The sequence below is a fragment of the Acanthochromis polyacanthus genome, chromosome 18 (genome assembly GCF_021347895.1).
Source record: "Acanthochromis polyacanthus isolate Apoly-LR-REF ecotype Palm Island chromosome 18, KAUST_Apoly_ChrSc, whole genome shotgun sequence".
Taxonomy (NCBI): Eukaryota; Metazoa; Chordata; class Actinopteri; family Pomacentridae; genus Acanthochromis; species Acanthochromis polyacanthus.
In genome coordinates, this window is record NC_067130.1 from 35,371,812 (window position 1) to 35,384,912 (window position 13,101).

The 13,101-nt window shown below is 44.7% G+C and overlaps 2 protein-coding genes and 1 long non-coding RNA gene across 14 annotated transcripts; 2 read left to right on the top strand and 1 right to left on the bottom strand.

The window, feature by feature from the left end:
* Positions 1–531: 531 nt before the first annotated feature.
* wu:fi75a02 (uncharacterized) lies at positions 532–8,801 on the top strand. Of its 2 annotated transcripts, XM_022215517.2 has the most exons (8): positions 532–2,497; positions 6,550–6,876; positions 6,991–7,014; positions 7,149–7,326; positions 7,417–7,505; positions 7,693–7,764; positions 7,877–8,007; positions 8,205–8,801. In XM_022215517.2, exons 1-8 carry the CDS (start codon positions 1,602–1,604, stop codon positions 8,357–8,359), a joined length of 1,872 nt encoding a protein of 623 aa, XP_022071209.1. In that variant the 5' UTR covers positions 532–1,601; the 3' UTR covers positions 8,360–8,801. The 2 variants fall into 2 exon arrangements, with proteins under 2 accessions (XP_022071209.1, XP_022071210.1); XM_022215518.2 differs by lacking the exon at positions 8,205–8,801 and having other exon boundaries at positions 535–2,497; positions 7,842–7,991.
* LOC127530892 (uncharacterized) lies at positions 2,651–6,201 on the bottom strand. Its single transcript, XM_051938715.1, has 6 exons — positions 4,931–6,201; positions 4,733–4,842; positions 4,557–4,688; positions 4,139–4,512; positions 3,325–3,390; positions 2,651–2,774 (listed from the first exon to the last, which is right to left on the bottom strand). The coding sequence occupies exons 1-6, from the start codon at positions 6,074–6,076 to the stop codon at positions 2,755–2,757; spliced, it is 1,848 nt and encodes a 615-aa protein (XP_051794675.1). The 5' UTR covers positions 6,077–6,201; the 3' UTR covers positions 2,651–2,754.
* Positions 8,802–9,047: 246 nt separating the features above from the next.
* LOC127530893 (uncharacterized) lies at positions 9,048–12,849 on the top strand. Of its 11 annotated transcripts, none has more exons than XR_007937644.1 (2): positions 9,048–9,122; positions 9,257–12,849. It is a non-coding gene; the product is annotated as an uncharacterized LOC127530893 (long non-coding RNA). The 11 variants fall into 11 exon arrangements; XR_007937646.1 differs by having other exon boundaries at positions 9,427–12,849; XR_007937649.1 differs by having other exon boundaries at positions 9,563–12,849.
* The last annotated feature ends 252 nt before the right edge of the window (positions 12,850–13,101 follow it).

Below are 13,101 nucleotides of genomic sequence, written 5' to 3' on the forward strand. Positions count from 1 at the left end.
TCAGTCTGTACAGGTGAGGTCAGTAAATACAGGTGAGGTCAGTCTGTACAGGTGAGGTCAGTCCGTACAGGTGAGGTCAGTAAATACAGGTGAGGTCAGTCTGTACAGGTGAGGTCAGTAAATACAGGTGAGGTCAGTAAATACAGGTGAGGTCAGTCTGTACAGGTGAGGTCAGTCCGTACAGGTGAGGTCAGTAAATACAGGTGAGGTCAGTCTGTACAGGTGAGGTCAGTAAATACAGGTGAGGTCAGTCTGTACAGGTGAGGTCAGTAAATACAGGTGAGGTCAGTCCGTACAGGTGAGGTCAGTAAATACAGGTGAGGTCAGTCCGTACAGGTGAGGTCAGTAAATACAGGTGAGGTCAGTCCGTACAGGTGAGGTCAGTAAATACAGGTGAGGTCAGTCTGTACAGGTGAGGTCAGTAAATACAGGTGAGGTCAGTCCGTACAGGTGAGGTCAGTAAATACAGGTGAGGTCAGTAAATACAGGTGAGGTCAGTAAATACAGGTGAGGTCAGTAAATACAGGTGAGGTAATGCTGCTGTTTGTCCTCCAGGCTTTTTCTCTCCTCCTCCGCCTCCATGGACCTCCTCCTCCTCTTCCTCCTCCCCTTCTTCTCCTCCACTTCCTGCAGTGGAGGAGACAGCAGGTCTTTATCCTTCCTCTTATTTCTCTCCTCTTTTCTCCTCAGCTCCTCCTCGTCCTCCTCTTCATTCCACCTCTCCTGGCTTTTCTCCTTCTGTTTTGTCACTTCCTGTAGCTCCGTCTATTTGCCCTTCTCCTCCGTCTGTTTCTCCTTCTATTCCTCCTTCCTCTGTTTCTCCTTCTATTCCTCCTTCCTCTGTTTCTCCTTCTGTTTCTCCTTCCTCTGTTTCTCCTTCTATTCCTCCTTCCTCTGTTTCTCCTTCTATTCCTCCTTCCTCTGTTTCTCCTATTCCTCCTTCCTCTGTTTCTCCTTCTATTCCTCCTTCCTCTGTTTCTCCTTCTATTCCTCCTTCCTCTGTTTCTCCTTCTATTCCTCCTTCCTCTGTTTCTCCTTCTATTCCTCCTTCCTCTGTTTCTCCTTCTATTCCTCCTTCCTCTGTTTCTCCTTCTATTCCTCCTTCCTCTGTTTCTCCTTCTATTCCTCCTCCATCTGTCTTTGCGGTTTATTCCACCTCTTTTGTTTTCTCTCCTCCTACTGTAGCTCGTTCTCCTTCTGTTCCTCCTCCATCTTCTTCCCATGTTTCTCCTCCTCCTCTCCCTACATCCCTCCATTGTTCAGCTAGTTCTGTGTTTTCTCCTCCTCCTGTCCTCCATCCTCCTCCTGCTGTGTCCCTCCTTTCTTCTCTTCCCTCTTATTTCTCTCCTCTTTTCTCCTCAGCTCCTCCTCGTCCTCCTCTTCCTTCCACCTCTCCGAGCTTTTCTCTGGTTTCTTCACCTCCTTCAGCATTTTTTAGTCCTCCACCTGCTCGTTCTTCCACCAGGACTCCTTCACCTCCTTCTGTTTTCTCACCTCCTGTAGCTCCATCTATTTGCCCTCCTCCTCCCTCTATTTCTCCTTCATCTTCCTCCCGATTTTCTCCTCTTCTCCCTGCATCCCTCCATCCTCTAATCCCTTCCATGTTGTCTCCTCCTTGTGCTCCTTCTCCCTCCTCTTTTATCTCCCCTTCTCTTTTCTCCTCAGCTCCTCCCCTCCCTCCTCCATCTGCCTTTTTAACTCCTTCCACCTCTGTACCTGCTTCCCATTTCTCCTCTTCTCCTTTCTCTGCATCCCTCCATCATCATTCTATCTCCATGTTGTCTCCTCATCCAGCTTCTTCTCCTGCTGCACCTCCTTCTTCTGTGCATTTTTCTCCTCTTTTTCCTTCTGCTCCTCTTCCTCCTCATCACTTCTCCTCTCGTCCTCCTGTCTCCTCTCCTCCAGTGTTTTTCACTCCTCCAACTTGTCAGACTCTTTGTACCTCCTCTCCTCCTGTTGTTCCACCCCTCTTTGCTCCTCCTGCTCCTCCTCCTTCCCCTTGTTGCCCCTGCTCTGCCCTCCTGCCCCGCCTCCTGTCGGCCCACCGGTTGGAGGTGCGTCGCCTCCTGCGTGGAGCCATGGCTTCGCTCGGCCGCCGTCTGGACGCTCTGGAGAGGAGGAGCAGGAGGAGGAGGAGGAGGAGGCAGACAGAGAGCTCCTCCCACCATAACTGTAGCCACGCCCACCTCCAACACTCATCATCAGACAGCGAGGAGTCGGCCACGCCCCCTCTGTCCTCTGCCCAATCACAGCAGAAGAGGAAGAGGAGGAGGAGTCACAGAGGAGGAGAGTTTCCTGAGAACAGAGAGGAAGAGGAGGAGGAGAAGGAGGAGGGTGGGAGGTTTGTAGGGAGGATGGAGTTCTCCTGCAGAGGAGGAGAGGAGGAGCTGCTGACGCTGCATAGCTACACCCAGAAGAAACGCAGGAGAAGAGAGGAGGGAGGAGCCAGCCAATCAGAGAACACCATTAGTGTCATCATCAGGAAGAACGGCTGCAGGTGAGACACACACCTGTATATAGGAGAACACACACCTGTATATAGGAGAACACACACCTGTAAATAGGAGAACACACACCTGTATAAAGGACAACACACACGTGTATAAAGGACAACACACACCGGTATATAGGAGAACACACACCTGTAAATAGGAGAACACACACCTGTAAAAAGGAGAACACACACCTTTAAATAGGAGAACACACACCTGTAAATAGGAGAACACACACCTGTAAAAAGGAGAACACACACCTTTAAATAGGAGAACACACACCTGTAAATAGGAGAACACACACCTGTATAAAGGAGAACACACACCTGTATAAAGGAGAACACACACCTGTAAATAGGAGAACACACACCTGTATAAAGGAGAACACACACCTGTATAAAGGAGAACACACACCTGTAAATAGGAGAACACACACCTGTAAAAAGGAGAACACACACCTGTATAAAGGAGAACACACACCTGTAAATAAGAGAACACACACCTGTAAATAGGAGAACACACACCTGTATAAAGGAGAACACACACCTGTATAAAGGAGAACACACACCTGTAAATAGGAGAACACACACCTGTAAAAAGGAGAACACACACCTGTATAAAGGAGAACACACACCTGTAAATAAGAGAACACACACCTGTAAATAGGAGAACACACACCTGTAAATAGGAGAACACACACCTGTAAATAGGAGAACACACACCTGTAAAAAGGAGAACACACACCTGTATAAAGGAGAACACACACCTGTAAATAGGAGAACACACACCTTTAAATAGGAGAACACACACCTGTAAATAGGAGAACACACACCTGTAAATAGGAGAACACACACCTGTAAATAGGAGAACACACACCTGTAAAAAGGAGAACACACACCTGTATATAGGAGAACACACACCTGTATAAAGGAGAACACACACCTGTAAATAGGAGAACACACACCTGTAAATAGGAGAACACACACCTGTATAAAGGAGAACACACACCTGTAAATAAGAGAACATACACCTGTAAATAGGAGAACACACACCTGTAAATAGGAGAACACACACCTGTATAAAGGAGAACACACACCTGTAAATAGGAGAACACACACCTGTATAAAGGAGAACACACACCTGTAAATAGGAGAACACACACCTGTATAAAGGAGAACACACACCTGTAAATAGGAGAACACACACCTGTATAAAGGAGAACACACACCTGTAAATAGGAGAACACACACCTGTATAAAGGAGAACACACACCTGTAAATAGGAGAACACACACCTGTAAATAGGAGAACACACACCTGTAAATAGGAGAACACACACCTGTATAAAGGAGAACACACACCTGTAAATAGGAGAACACACACCTGTAAATAGGAGAACACACACCTGTAAATAGGAGAACACACACCTGTAAATAGGAGAACACACACCTGTAAATAGGAGAACACACACCTGTAAATAGGAGAACACACACCTGTAAATAGGAGAACACACACCTGTATAAAGGAGAACACACACCTGTAAATAGGAGAACACACACCTGTATGTAGGAGAACACACACCTGTATATAGGAGAACACACACCTGTAAATAGGAGAACACACACCTGTATAAAGGAGAACACACACCTGTATAAAAGAGAACACACACCTGTAAATAGGAGAACACACACCTGTATAAAGGAGAACACACACCTGTATAAAGGAGAACACACACCTGTAAATAGGAGAACACACACCTGTATAAAGGAGAACACACACCTGTATAAAGGAGAACACACACCTGTATATAGGAGAACACACACCTGTAAATAGGAGAACACACACCTGTATAAAAGAGAACACACACCTGTAAATAGGAGAACACACACCTGTATAAAGGAGAACACACACCTGTAAATAGGAGAACACACACCTGTATAAAGGAGAACACACACCTGTAAATAGGAGAACACACACCTGTATAAAGGAGAACACACACCTGTAAATAGGAGAACACACACCTGTATAAAGGACAACACACACCTGTATAAAGGAGAACACACACCTGTATAAAGGAGAACACACACCTGTATATAGGAGAACACACACCTGTAAATAGGAGAACACACACCTGTATAAAAGAGAACACACACCTGTATAAAGGACAACACACACCTGTATAAAGGAGAACACACACCTGTATATAGGAGAACACACACCTGTAAAAAGGACAACACACACCTGTATATAGGAGAACACACACCTGTAAATAGGAGAACACACACCTGTAAATAGGAGAACACACACCTGTATATAGGAGAACACACACCTGTAAATAGGAGAACACACACCTGTATAAAAGAGAACACACACCTGTATAAAGGACAACACACACCTGTATAAAGGAGAACACACACCTGTATATAGGAGAACACACACCTGTATATAGGAGAACACACACCTGTAAATAGGAGAACACACACCTGTATGTAGGAGAACACACACCTGTAAATAGGAGAACACACACCTGTATATAGGAGAACACACACCTGTATAAAGGAGAACACACACCTGTAAATAGGAGAACACACACCTGTAAATAGGAGAACACACACCTGTAAATAGGAGAACACACACCTGTAAATAGGAGAACACACACCTGTATAAAGGAGAACACACACCTGTATAAAGGAGAACACACACCTGTAAATAGGAGAACACACACCTGTATAAAGGAGAACACACACCTGTAAATAGGAGAACACACACCTGTATAAAGGAGAACACACACCTGTATATAGGAGAACACACACCTGTAAATAGGAGAACACACACCTGTATATAGGAGAACACACACCTGTAAATAGGAGAACACACACCTGTAAATAGGAGAACACACACCTGTATAAAGGAGAACACACACCTGTAAATAGGAGAACACACACCTGTAAATAGGAGAACACACACCTGTATAAAGGAGAACACACACCTGTAAATAGGAGAACACACACCTGTATAAAGGAGAACACACACCTGTATAAAGGAGAACACACACCTGTAAATAGGAGAACACACACCTGTATAAAGGAGAACACACACCTGTATAAAGGAGAACACACACCTGTATAAAGGAGAACACACACCTGTAAATAGGAGAACACACACCTGTAAATAGGAGAACACACACCTGTAAATAGGAGAACACACACCTGTATAAAGGAGAACACACACCTTTAAATAGGAGAACACACACCTGTATAAAGGAGAACACACACCTGTAAATAGGAGAACACACACCTGTAAATAGGAGAACACACACCTGTAAAAAGGAGAACACACACCTGTATGTAGGAGAACACACACCTGTATATAGGAGAACACACACCTGTAAATAGGAGAACACACACCTGTATATAGGAGAACACACACCTGTAAATAGGAGAACACACACCTGTATGTAGGAGAACACACACCTGTATAAAGGAGAACACACACTTGTAAATAGGAGAACACACACCTGTAAAAAGGAGAACACACACCTGTAAATAGGAGAACACACACCTGTATAAAGGAGAACACACACATTTAAATAGGAGAACACACACCTGTATAAAGGAGAACACACACCTGTAAATAGGAGAACACACACCTGTATAAAGGAGAACACACACCTGTAAATAGGAGAACACACACCTGTATAAAGGAGAACACACACCTGTAAATAGGAGAACACACACCTGTATAAAGGAGAACACACACCTGTAAATAGGAGAACACACACCTTTAAATAGGAGAACACACACCTTTAAATAGGAGAGCACACACCTTTAAATAGGAGAACACACACCTGTAAATAGGAGAACACACACATGTATAAAGGAGAACACACCTGTATAAAGGAGAACACACCTGTATATAGGAAAACTCACACCTGCACCGCGCTACAGAACACAGGGTTGTGATTGTCGAGAGCACAACGTTCTGAACAGAGGAAGGATCTCGAACATAACCCCGTGATTATAAAGTCAGCTGATTGGCTCCTCCTCCTGTCCTTCCAGCTGGCCCCACCCTTCTTCCCAGCATGCCGTGCACATCCTCTCATCATCTCACTGTGGCCTGACCTTCAATCCATCAGGGGACTTTGTGATCTCCGCCAACCAATGGTTTTTCTCCGGCTGGGACCCTCCCTTCTCCTTCTCCTCCAATCACAGTGCTTCCCGCCTGCGGTTCAGCGCCTCCTCCTTCTTTAACTCCGCCCACATGCTACGCCTGTCAGCAGTTACCATGGAGACAATGCTGGACTTGGTGAGGGGTGGGGCTTGTTGGAGGCCTCTGCGGCCCCTGAGGGACTGGACGGCCCCGCCCAGCCTGAGCAACGACCACTGGTGGGTGTGGCATCGTATGTAAATGTGGCTCATTAATATTCATGTCCTAGTTGTGTTTATCTGCGAATGTGTTTTATTCCCCAGCTGAGGTTAACTTTGTGTTTCTGTCCTCAGTTATGTTCGAGCTGCTTCGTCCAGGTAACTGAAATAAAACTGTTTTATTTCATGTCACGGTCATTTCTGCTAATTTCACAGATTTAATCTTATTTTATCTTCTGAATCATTTTCTACTAATTTCTCTGATTTTAATCTTATTTTATCATCTGCTGCAGCTCAGCGTTTTCCGTCCGGAGACAGCACAAACAGCGAGCCAATCACAGTGCGCAGAGCCTCCATCTGCCCCGGCGACGAGCCCCGCCCCTTCCTGCATGTTCAGCTAATGGACTGCCTCTTCAGCTCCCTGTTGTCCAATCAGCACCCGGTTCAGAGTTCCTTAGCACCAATGGAGAGGTTAGTTTTAGTTCCTGCTGATTTTAAGCCTTTCATCAGTTAGTTTCAGGAATTATGTGGATCTTCTGGATGTTCTCCTCATTTCCACAGCGGAGTAAACGAGTGTCACAGATCCGAATCCGCCGGGCATCACCTCGAGAAACGCCGCTCACACCCATGGGCCTGCCGAAGGTGAAAAGGTGAGGAGGGGGCGGAGCCTAGTCAATAAATACAACGTAGCAAAAGGAAGGTTGAATTATTGACTTTACCTGAATGTTTTAATGTCTGCATTCATCTGGTGCCGTCATGTCTCACCTTTATGGTAGTTTTACTGTTACCTGTACATACCTTCACCTTTAATAAAGATGTTTTCATGTAACTTTTCAGATTAAAGAAGAAAGAGTTCAGCTTGGAGGAGATTTACACCAACAAGAACTACAGAAGCCCCTCCCCCAACAGGTAACCCCTGACCCCTCCCCCAACAGATAACCCCTGAACCCTCCCCCAACAAGTAACCCCTGGCTGCTCCCCAACAGGTGAACAGACTCCCATCATGCTTTGTGTTCTGCAGGAGTCTGGAGACCATCTTTGAGGAGCCGCGTGAGAAAGACGGAGCACTGCTCCTGATTGGTCAGCAGAAACGGCGACGGCTCCTCCTCTTCCCTGACTTCACTCAGCCCAGAAAGAGAAAGAGGCCGCAAGGTACGCTGGGAAACGTAGTTTAGAGGGAGATGTTCCACTTCAGACTGAGGTATAGAATATTGATCAGTAGAGACTGTTGATGACATCACAGTGAATCAGGCTGTGATGTCGTTCTAACTAATAATTCTGATGGTAAAATATATCCATGATTTTAAAGGTATTATTTATCAGTTCCTTTGTTTTGTTTTTGTGTTTAGGGGTGGCGCTTCCTGTTGCCATGGCGCCAAGGAAGCGGGCGGCGGCCCGGCGCCATTGCCACGGCCACGCTGATGACGTGGACCTGGACGTGATGTTGGTGGAGCGACTGAGCGCGCTCGAAGACTTTCTGATGCGACAGGGCCTGGAGGTGTGACATCATTTCCTGTCAGCTGACTGAAGGTCAAATGAACAGAGCTGCTAGCATGGCTGCTAACGCGGTTACCACGGTGATGGCGTGTGTAGGATTTACTTTGTTTTTTTTGCAGTGTATGGAAGGTGAAATGTGAAACCTTGGAATATTTAATATTTTAATTCAGTTTACAGACCACGCCCCCCTCAGGAGGCCACGCTCCTGAAGGAGGCCACGCCCCCTCTAGGACATCTTTTACTTTAGTCCAGTTTCAGCACAGACCCCCCACTGTCCCAGGAGTGCTCTGCCAGTACTCTACTGTGTAGTACCACAGAGTACTCACTCAGTACTGTGTCAGTATTGTGCAGTAATGCTGTTTGGGGTGTTTGGACATTTTTGGCTGTAATATACTTTTTCTGATGAGCAGGTGTCTATTTTTGAAACAAATAAAGTTTCTGTTCACACAGACTCTAAATTTATTTCCCAGTGAACTGCAGAACTTTCTCAGTTCTGGATCTGTGGAAGAGTCATAGTACCACTAATCAGGAGGTCGAGAAGGAGTCATAGTTTCACTAATCAGGAGGTCTAGATGGAGTCATAGTAGCACTAATCAGGAGGTCTAGAAGGAGTCATAGTAGCACTAATCAGGAGGTCTAGAAGGAGTCATAGTACCACTAATCAGGAGGTCTAGAAGGAGTCATGGTTCCACTAATCAGGAGGTCTTGAAGGAGTCATAGTTCCACTAATCAGGAGGTCTAGAAGGAGTCATAGTAGCACTAATCAGGAGGTCTAGAAGGAGTCATAGTACCACTAATCAGGAGGTCTAGAAGGAGTCATAGTATCACTAATCAGGAGGTCTAGAAGGAGTCAGTACCACTAATCAGGAGGTCTAGAAGGAGTCATAGTTTCACTAATCAGGAGGTCTAGAAGGAGTCATAGTTCCACTAATCAGGAGGTCTAGAAGGAGTCATAGTAGCACTAATCAGGAGGTCTAGAAGGAGTCATAGGAGCACTAATCAGGAGGTCTAGAAGGAGTCATAGTACCACTAATCAGGAGGTCTTGAAGGAGTCATAGTATCACTAATCAGGAGGTCTAGAAGGAGTCATAGTTCCACTAATCAGGAGGTCTAGAAGGAGTCATAGTAGCACTAATCAGGAGGTCTAGAAGGAGTCATAGGAGCACTAATCAGGAGGTCTAGAAGGAGTCATGGTTCCACTAATCAGGAGGTCTAGAAGGAGTCATAGTTCCACTAATCAGGAGGTCTAGAAGGAGTCATAGTAGCACTAATCAGGAGGTCTAGAAGGAGTCATAGTACCACTAATCAGGAGGTCTAGAAGGAGTCATAGTTCCACTAATCAGGAGGTCTAGAAGGAGTCATAGTATCACTAATCAGGAGGTCTAGAAGGAGTCAGTACCACTAATCAGGAGGTCTAGAAGGAGTCATGGTTCCACTAATCAGGAGGTCTAGAAGGAGTCATAGTACCACTAATCAGGAGGTCTAGAAGGAGTCATAGTATCACTAATCAGGAGGTCTAGAAGGAGTCAGTACCACTAATCAGGAGGTCTAGAAGGAGTCATAGTTTCACTAATCAGGAGGTCTAGAAGGAGTCATAGTTCCACTAATCAGGAGGTCTAGAAGGAGTCATAGTTTCACTAATCAGGAGGTCTAGAAGGAGTCATAGTACCACTAATCAGGAGGTCTAGAAGGAGTCATAGTTTCACTAATCAGGAGGTCTAGAAGGAGTCATAGTAGCACTAATCAGGAGGTCTAGAAGGAGTCATAGTACCACTAATCAGGAGGTCTAGAAGGAGTCATAGTATCACTAATCAGGAGGTCTAGAAGGAGTCATAGTTTCACTAATCAGGAGGTCTAGAAGGAGTCATAGTTCCACTAATCAGGAGGTCTAGAAGGAGTCATAGTTTCACTAATCAGGAGGTCTAGAAGGAGTCATAGTACCACTAATCAGGAGGTCTAGAAGGAGTCATAGTTTCACTAATCAGGAGGTCTAGAAGGAGTCATAGTAGCACTAATCAGGAGGTCTAGAAGGAGTCATAGTACCACTAATCAGGAGGTCTAGAAGGAGTCATAGTTTCACTAATCAGGAGGTCTAGAAGGAGTCATAGTTCCACTAATCAGGAGGTCTAGAAGGAGTCATAGTAGCACTAATCAGGAGGTCTAGAAGGAGTCATAGGAGCACTAATCAGGAGGTCTAGAAGGAGTCATAGTACCACTAATCAGGAGGTCTAGAAGGAGTCATAGTTTCACTAATCAGGAGGTCTAGAAGGAGTCATAGTACCACTAATCAGGAGGTCTAGAAGGAGTCATAGTATCACTAATCAGGAGGTCTAGAAGGAGTCAGTACCACTAATCAGGAGGTCTAGAAGGAGTCATAGTTTCACTAATCAGGAGGTCTAGAAGGAGTCATAGTTCCACTAATCAGGAGGTCTAGAAGGAGTCATAGTAGCACTAATCAGGAGGTCTAGAAGGAGTCATAGGAGCACTAATCAGGAGGTCTAGAAGGAGTCATAGTACCACTAATCAGGAGGTCTAGAAGGAGTCATAGTATCACTAATCAGGAGGTCTAGAAGGAGTCATAGTTCCACTAATCAGGAGGTCTAGAAGGAGTCATAGGAGCACTAATCAGGAGGTCTAGAAGGAGTCATAGTTCCAATAATCAGGAGATCTAGAAGGAGTCATAGTTCCACTAATCAGGAGGTCTAGAAGGAGTCATAGTTCCAATAATCAGGAGGTGTAGAAGGAGTCATAGTAGCACTAATCAGGAGGTCTAGAAGGAGTCATGGTTCCACTAATCAGGAGGTCTAGAAGGAGTCATAGGAGCACTAATCAGGAGGTCTAGAAGGAGTCATGGTTCCACTAATCAGGAGGTCTAGAAGGAGTCATAGTTCCACTAATCAGGAGGTCTAGAAGGAGTCATAGTAGCACTAATCAGGAGGTCTAGAAGGAGTCATAGTTCCACTAATCAGGAGGTCTAGAAGGAGTCATAGTATCACTAATCAGGAGGTCTAGAAGGAGTCATAGTACCACTAATCAGGAGGTCTGGAAGGAGTCATAGTTCCACTAATCAGAGCTCCTAAAATGACTCCACACACAGTGAACTACTTTCTCCATCCAGCTGTAAAAACAGACATCAGCTGCTTCAGACTTGGTTCAGGGGTTCTCCATGGAAACCAGAGTTAGAGTGAAGCTCAGACAGTGTGATCCTCTCCTACATGTATGATCCTTCTCTACATAGATGATCTTGTCCCCACCACTACATGGTTATAGATGAGCTTCATCTTCTGAGTTTTGAACATGTGAAGTTATTTTCTAATCTGTGTCTTGTTCTGAAAGTTCTAAATGTTTTGTCCCCTGGGTTAGCCCTGGGTTGGTCCTGGGTTAATCAAACACCTGTTCCACCTTCAGGCCATCAGTTTTTCTGTAGAAGCTCTGACTTAGTGGAACCTGATGACATGAAGAACAGTTTTTAGAACAGCCTGGAGAACCTGCTGCAGAAACCACTGAAGTGTTTTAACTCTGTGTGTGTGTGTGTGTGTGTGTGTGTGTGTGTGTGTGTGTGTGTGTGTGTGTGTGTGATGTTGTATTTTATAGTGCAGCTCTTTTCATATTCTATGTGTTCATTGGGACCTGCTGATGGATGGAGATGATCAAAGCTGACGCTGTTGTTTCAGATTCTACATGGTTCCTTTGAAAAAAAAACATTAATAGTAATAATAAATACAATAATAATAATAATAATAACAAAACAATAACAATTCTAATAAAACAACAACAATAATAGAAACAATAATGATGATAATAATAATAATACAGCAGGAGAACATCTCGAGAACATCACACCAGAGCTTCTCCACTAGAACCAGACAGAACAAGAAACTGAAACTAGCAGAACCTTTGTGATGTTCTCCAGATGTTCAGAAGAACAGCAGAACCTCCTCAGCTGAATAAAGGAGGAACTGGAGAACCTCATTGTGGAATCTGAATCTAACCTGTACATAGTAATCTGATTACTGCTGGTGTTTACCGTAAATATCAATGACGTATATATAGAGCTAGACCGCTCACTGGTTGGTGGACAACAGCGGCGCCGTGGCAAATCGGCGCTGACTTCCGGTAGTGGCAAGAAGCTATGGAGTGCTGTTTGATCCTGTGTGAATACACCAACTTGAAGGCCTGCTTGTCATCACTGATGGGACAATATGTGTTATGTTACAGCTTTTACTGTTAGCAGACAATAAAATCTCTGTCCTTGGCACGTTTTCACGGCAATCACAGCGTTGTTTAGCCCTCACAGACAAGAAAAAACAAAGCACAAGGCATGTTTCTACGGCAATCACACTCGTATAATAGCAAACACAGAGCCTCCATTCCACTATCCTTCATATTTAGCCTCTTCACACGTTCTGCCTACAACAGAGACCACCACACAATGATAATGAGTGCTGAATGCTGATGCAGTGATTGTCAATAAAAAAAAATTTCATACTTTCTGCAGCATTAGTGTTTCACTTACATGGGCTCTAGAAAATATTCAAACCAATGCCAAATAAGAAAATTGGTGTTTTAAATAATTTTTCTCCAATTCACATTATTCAGTTGGATTGAAAAGCAGCACATGCAGTCGTCAAAAAAAATCTAAATTATGTTTCAGTGTAAAGAGGGATGGAAAGTTCACAGGCCTCAGCCTTAGTACTGCAGACAGAGGTTAAAGTTTCAGTCAATCTGGAGATTTGAGTAGTTTGAGCT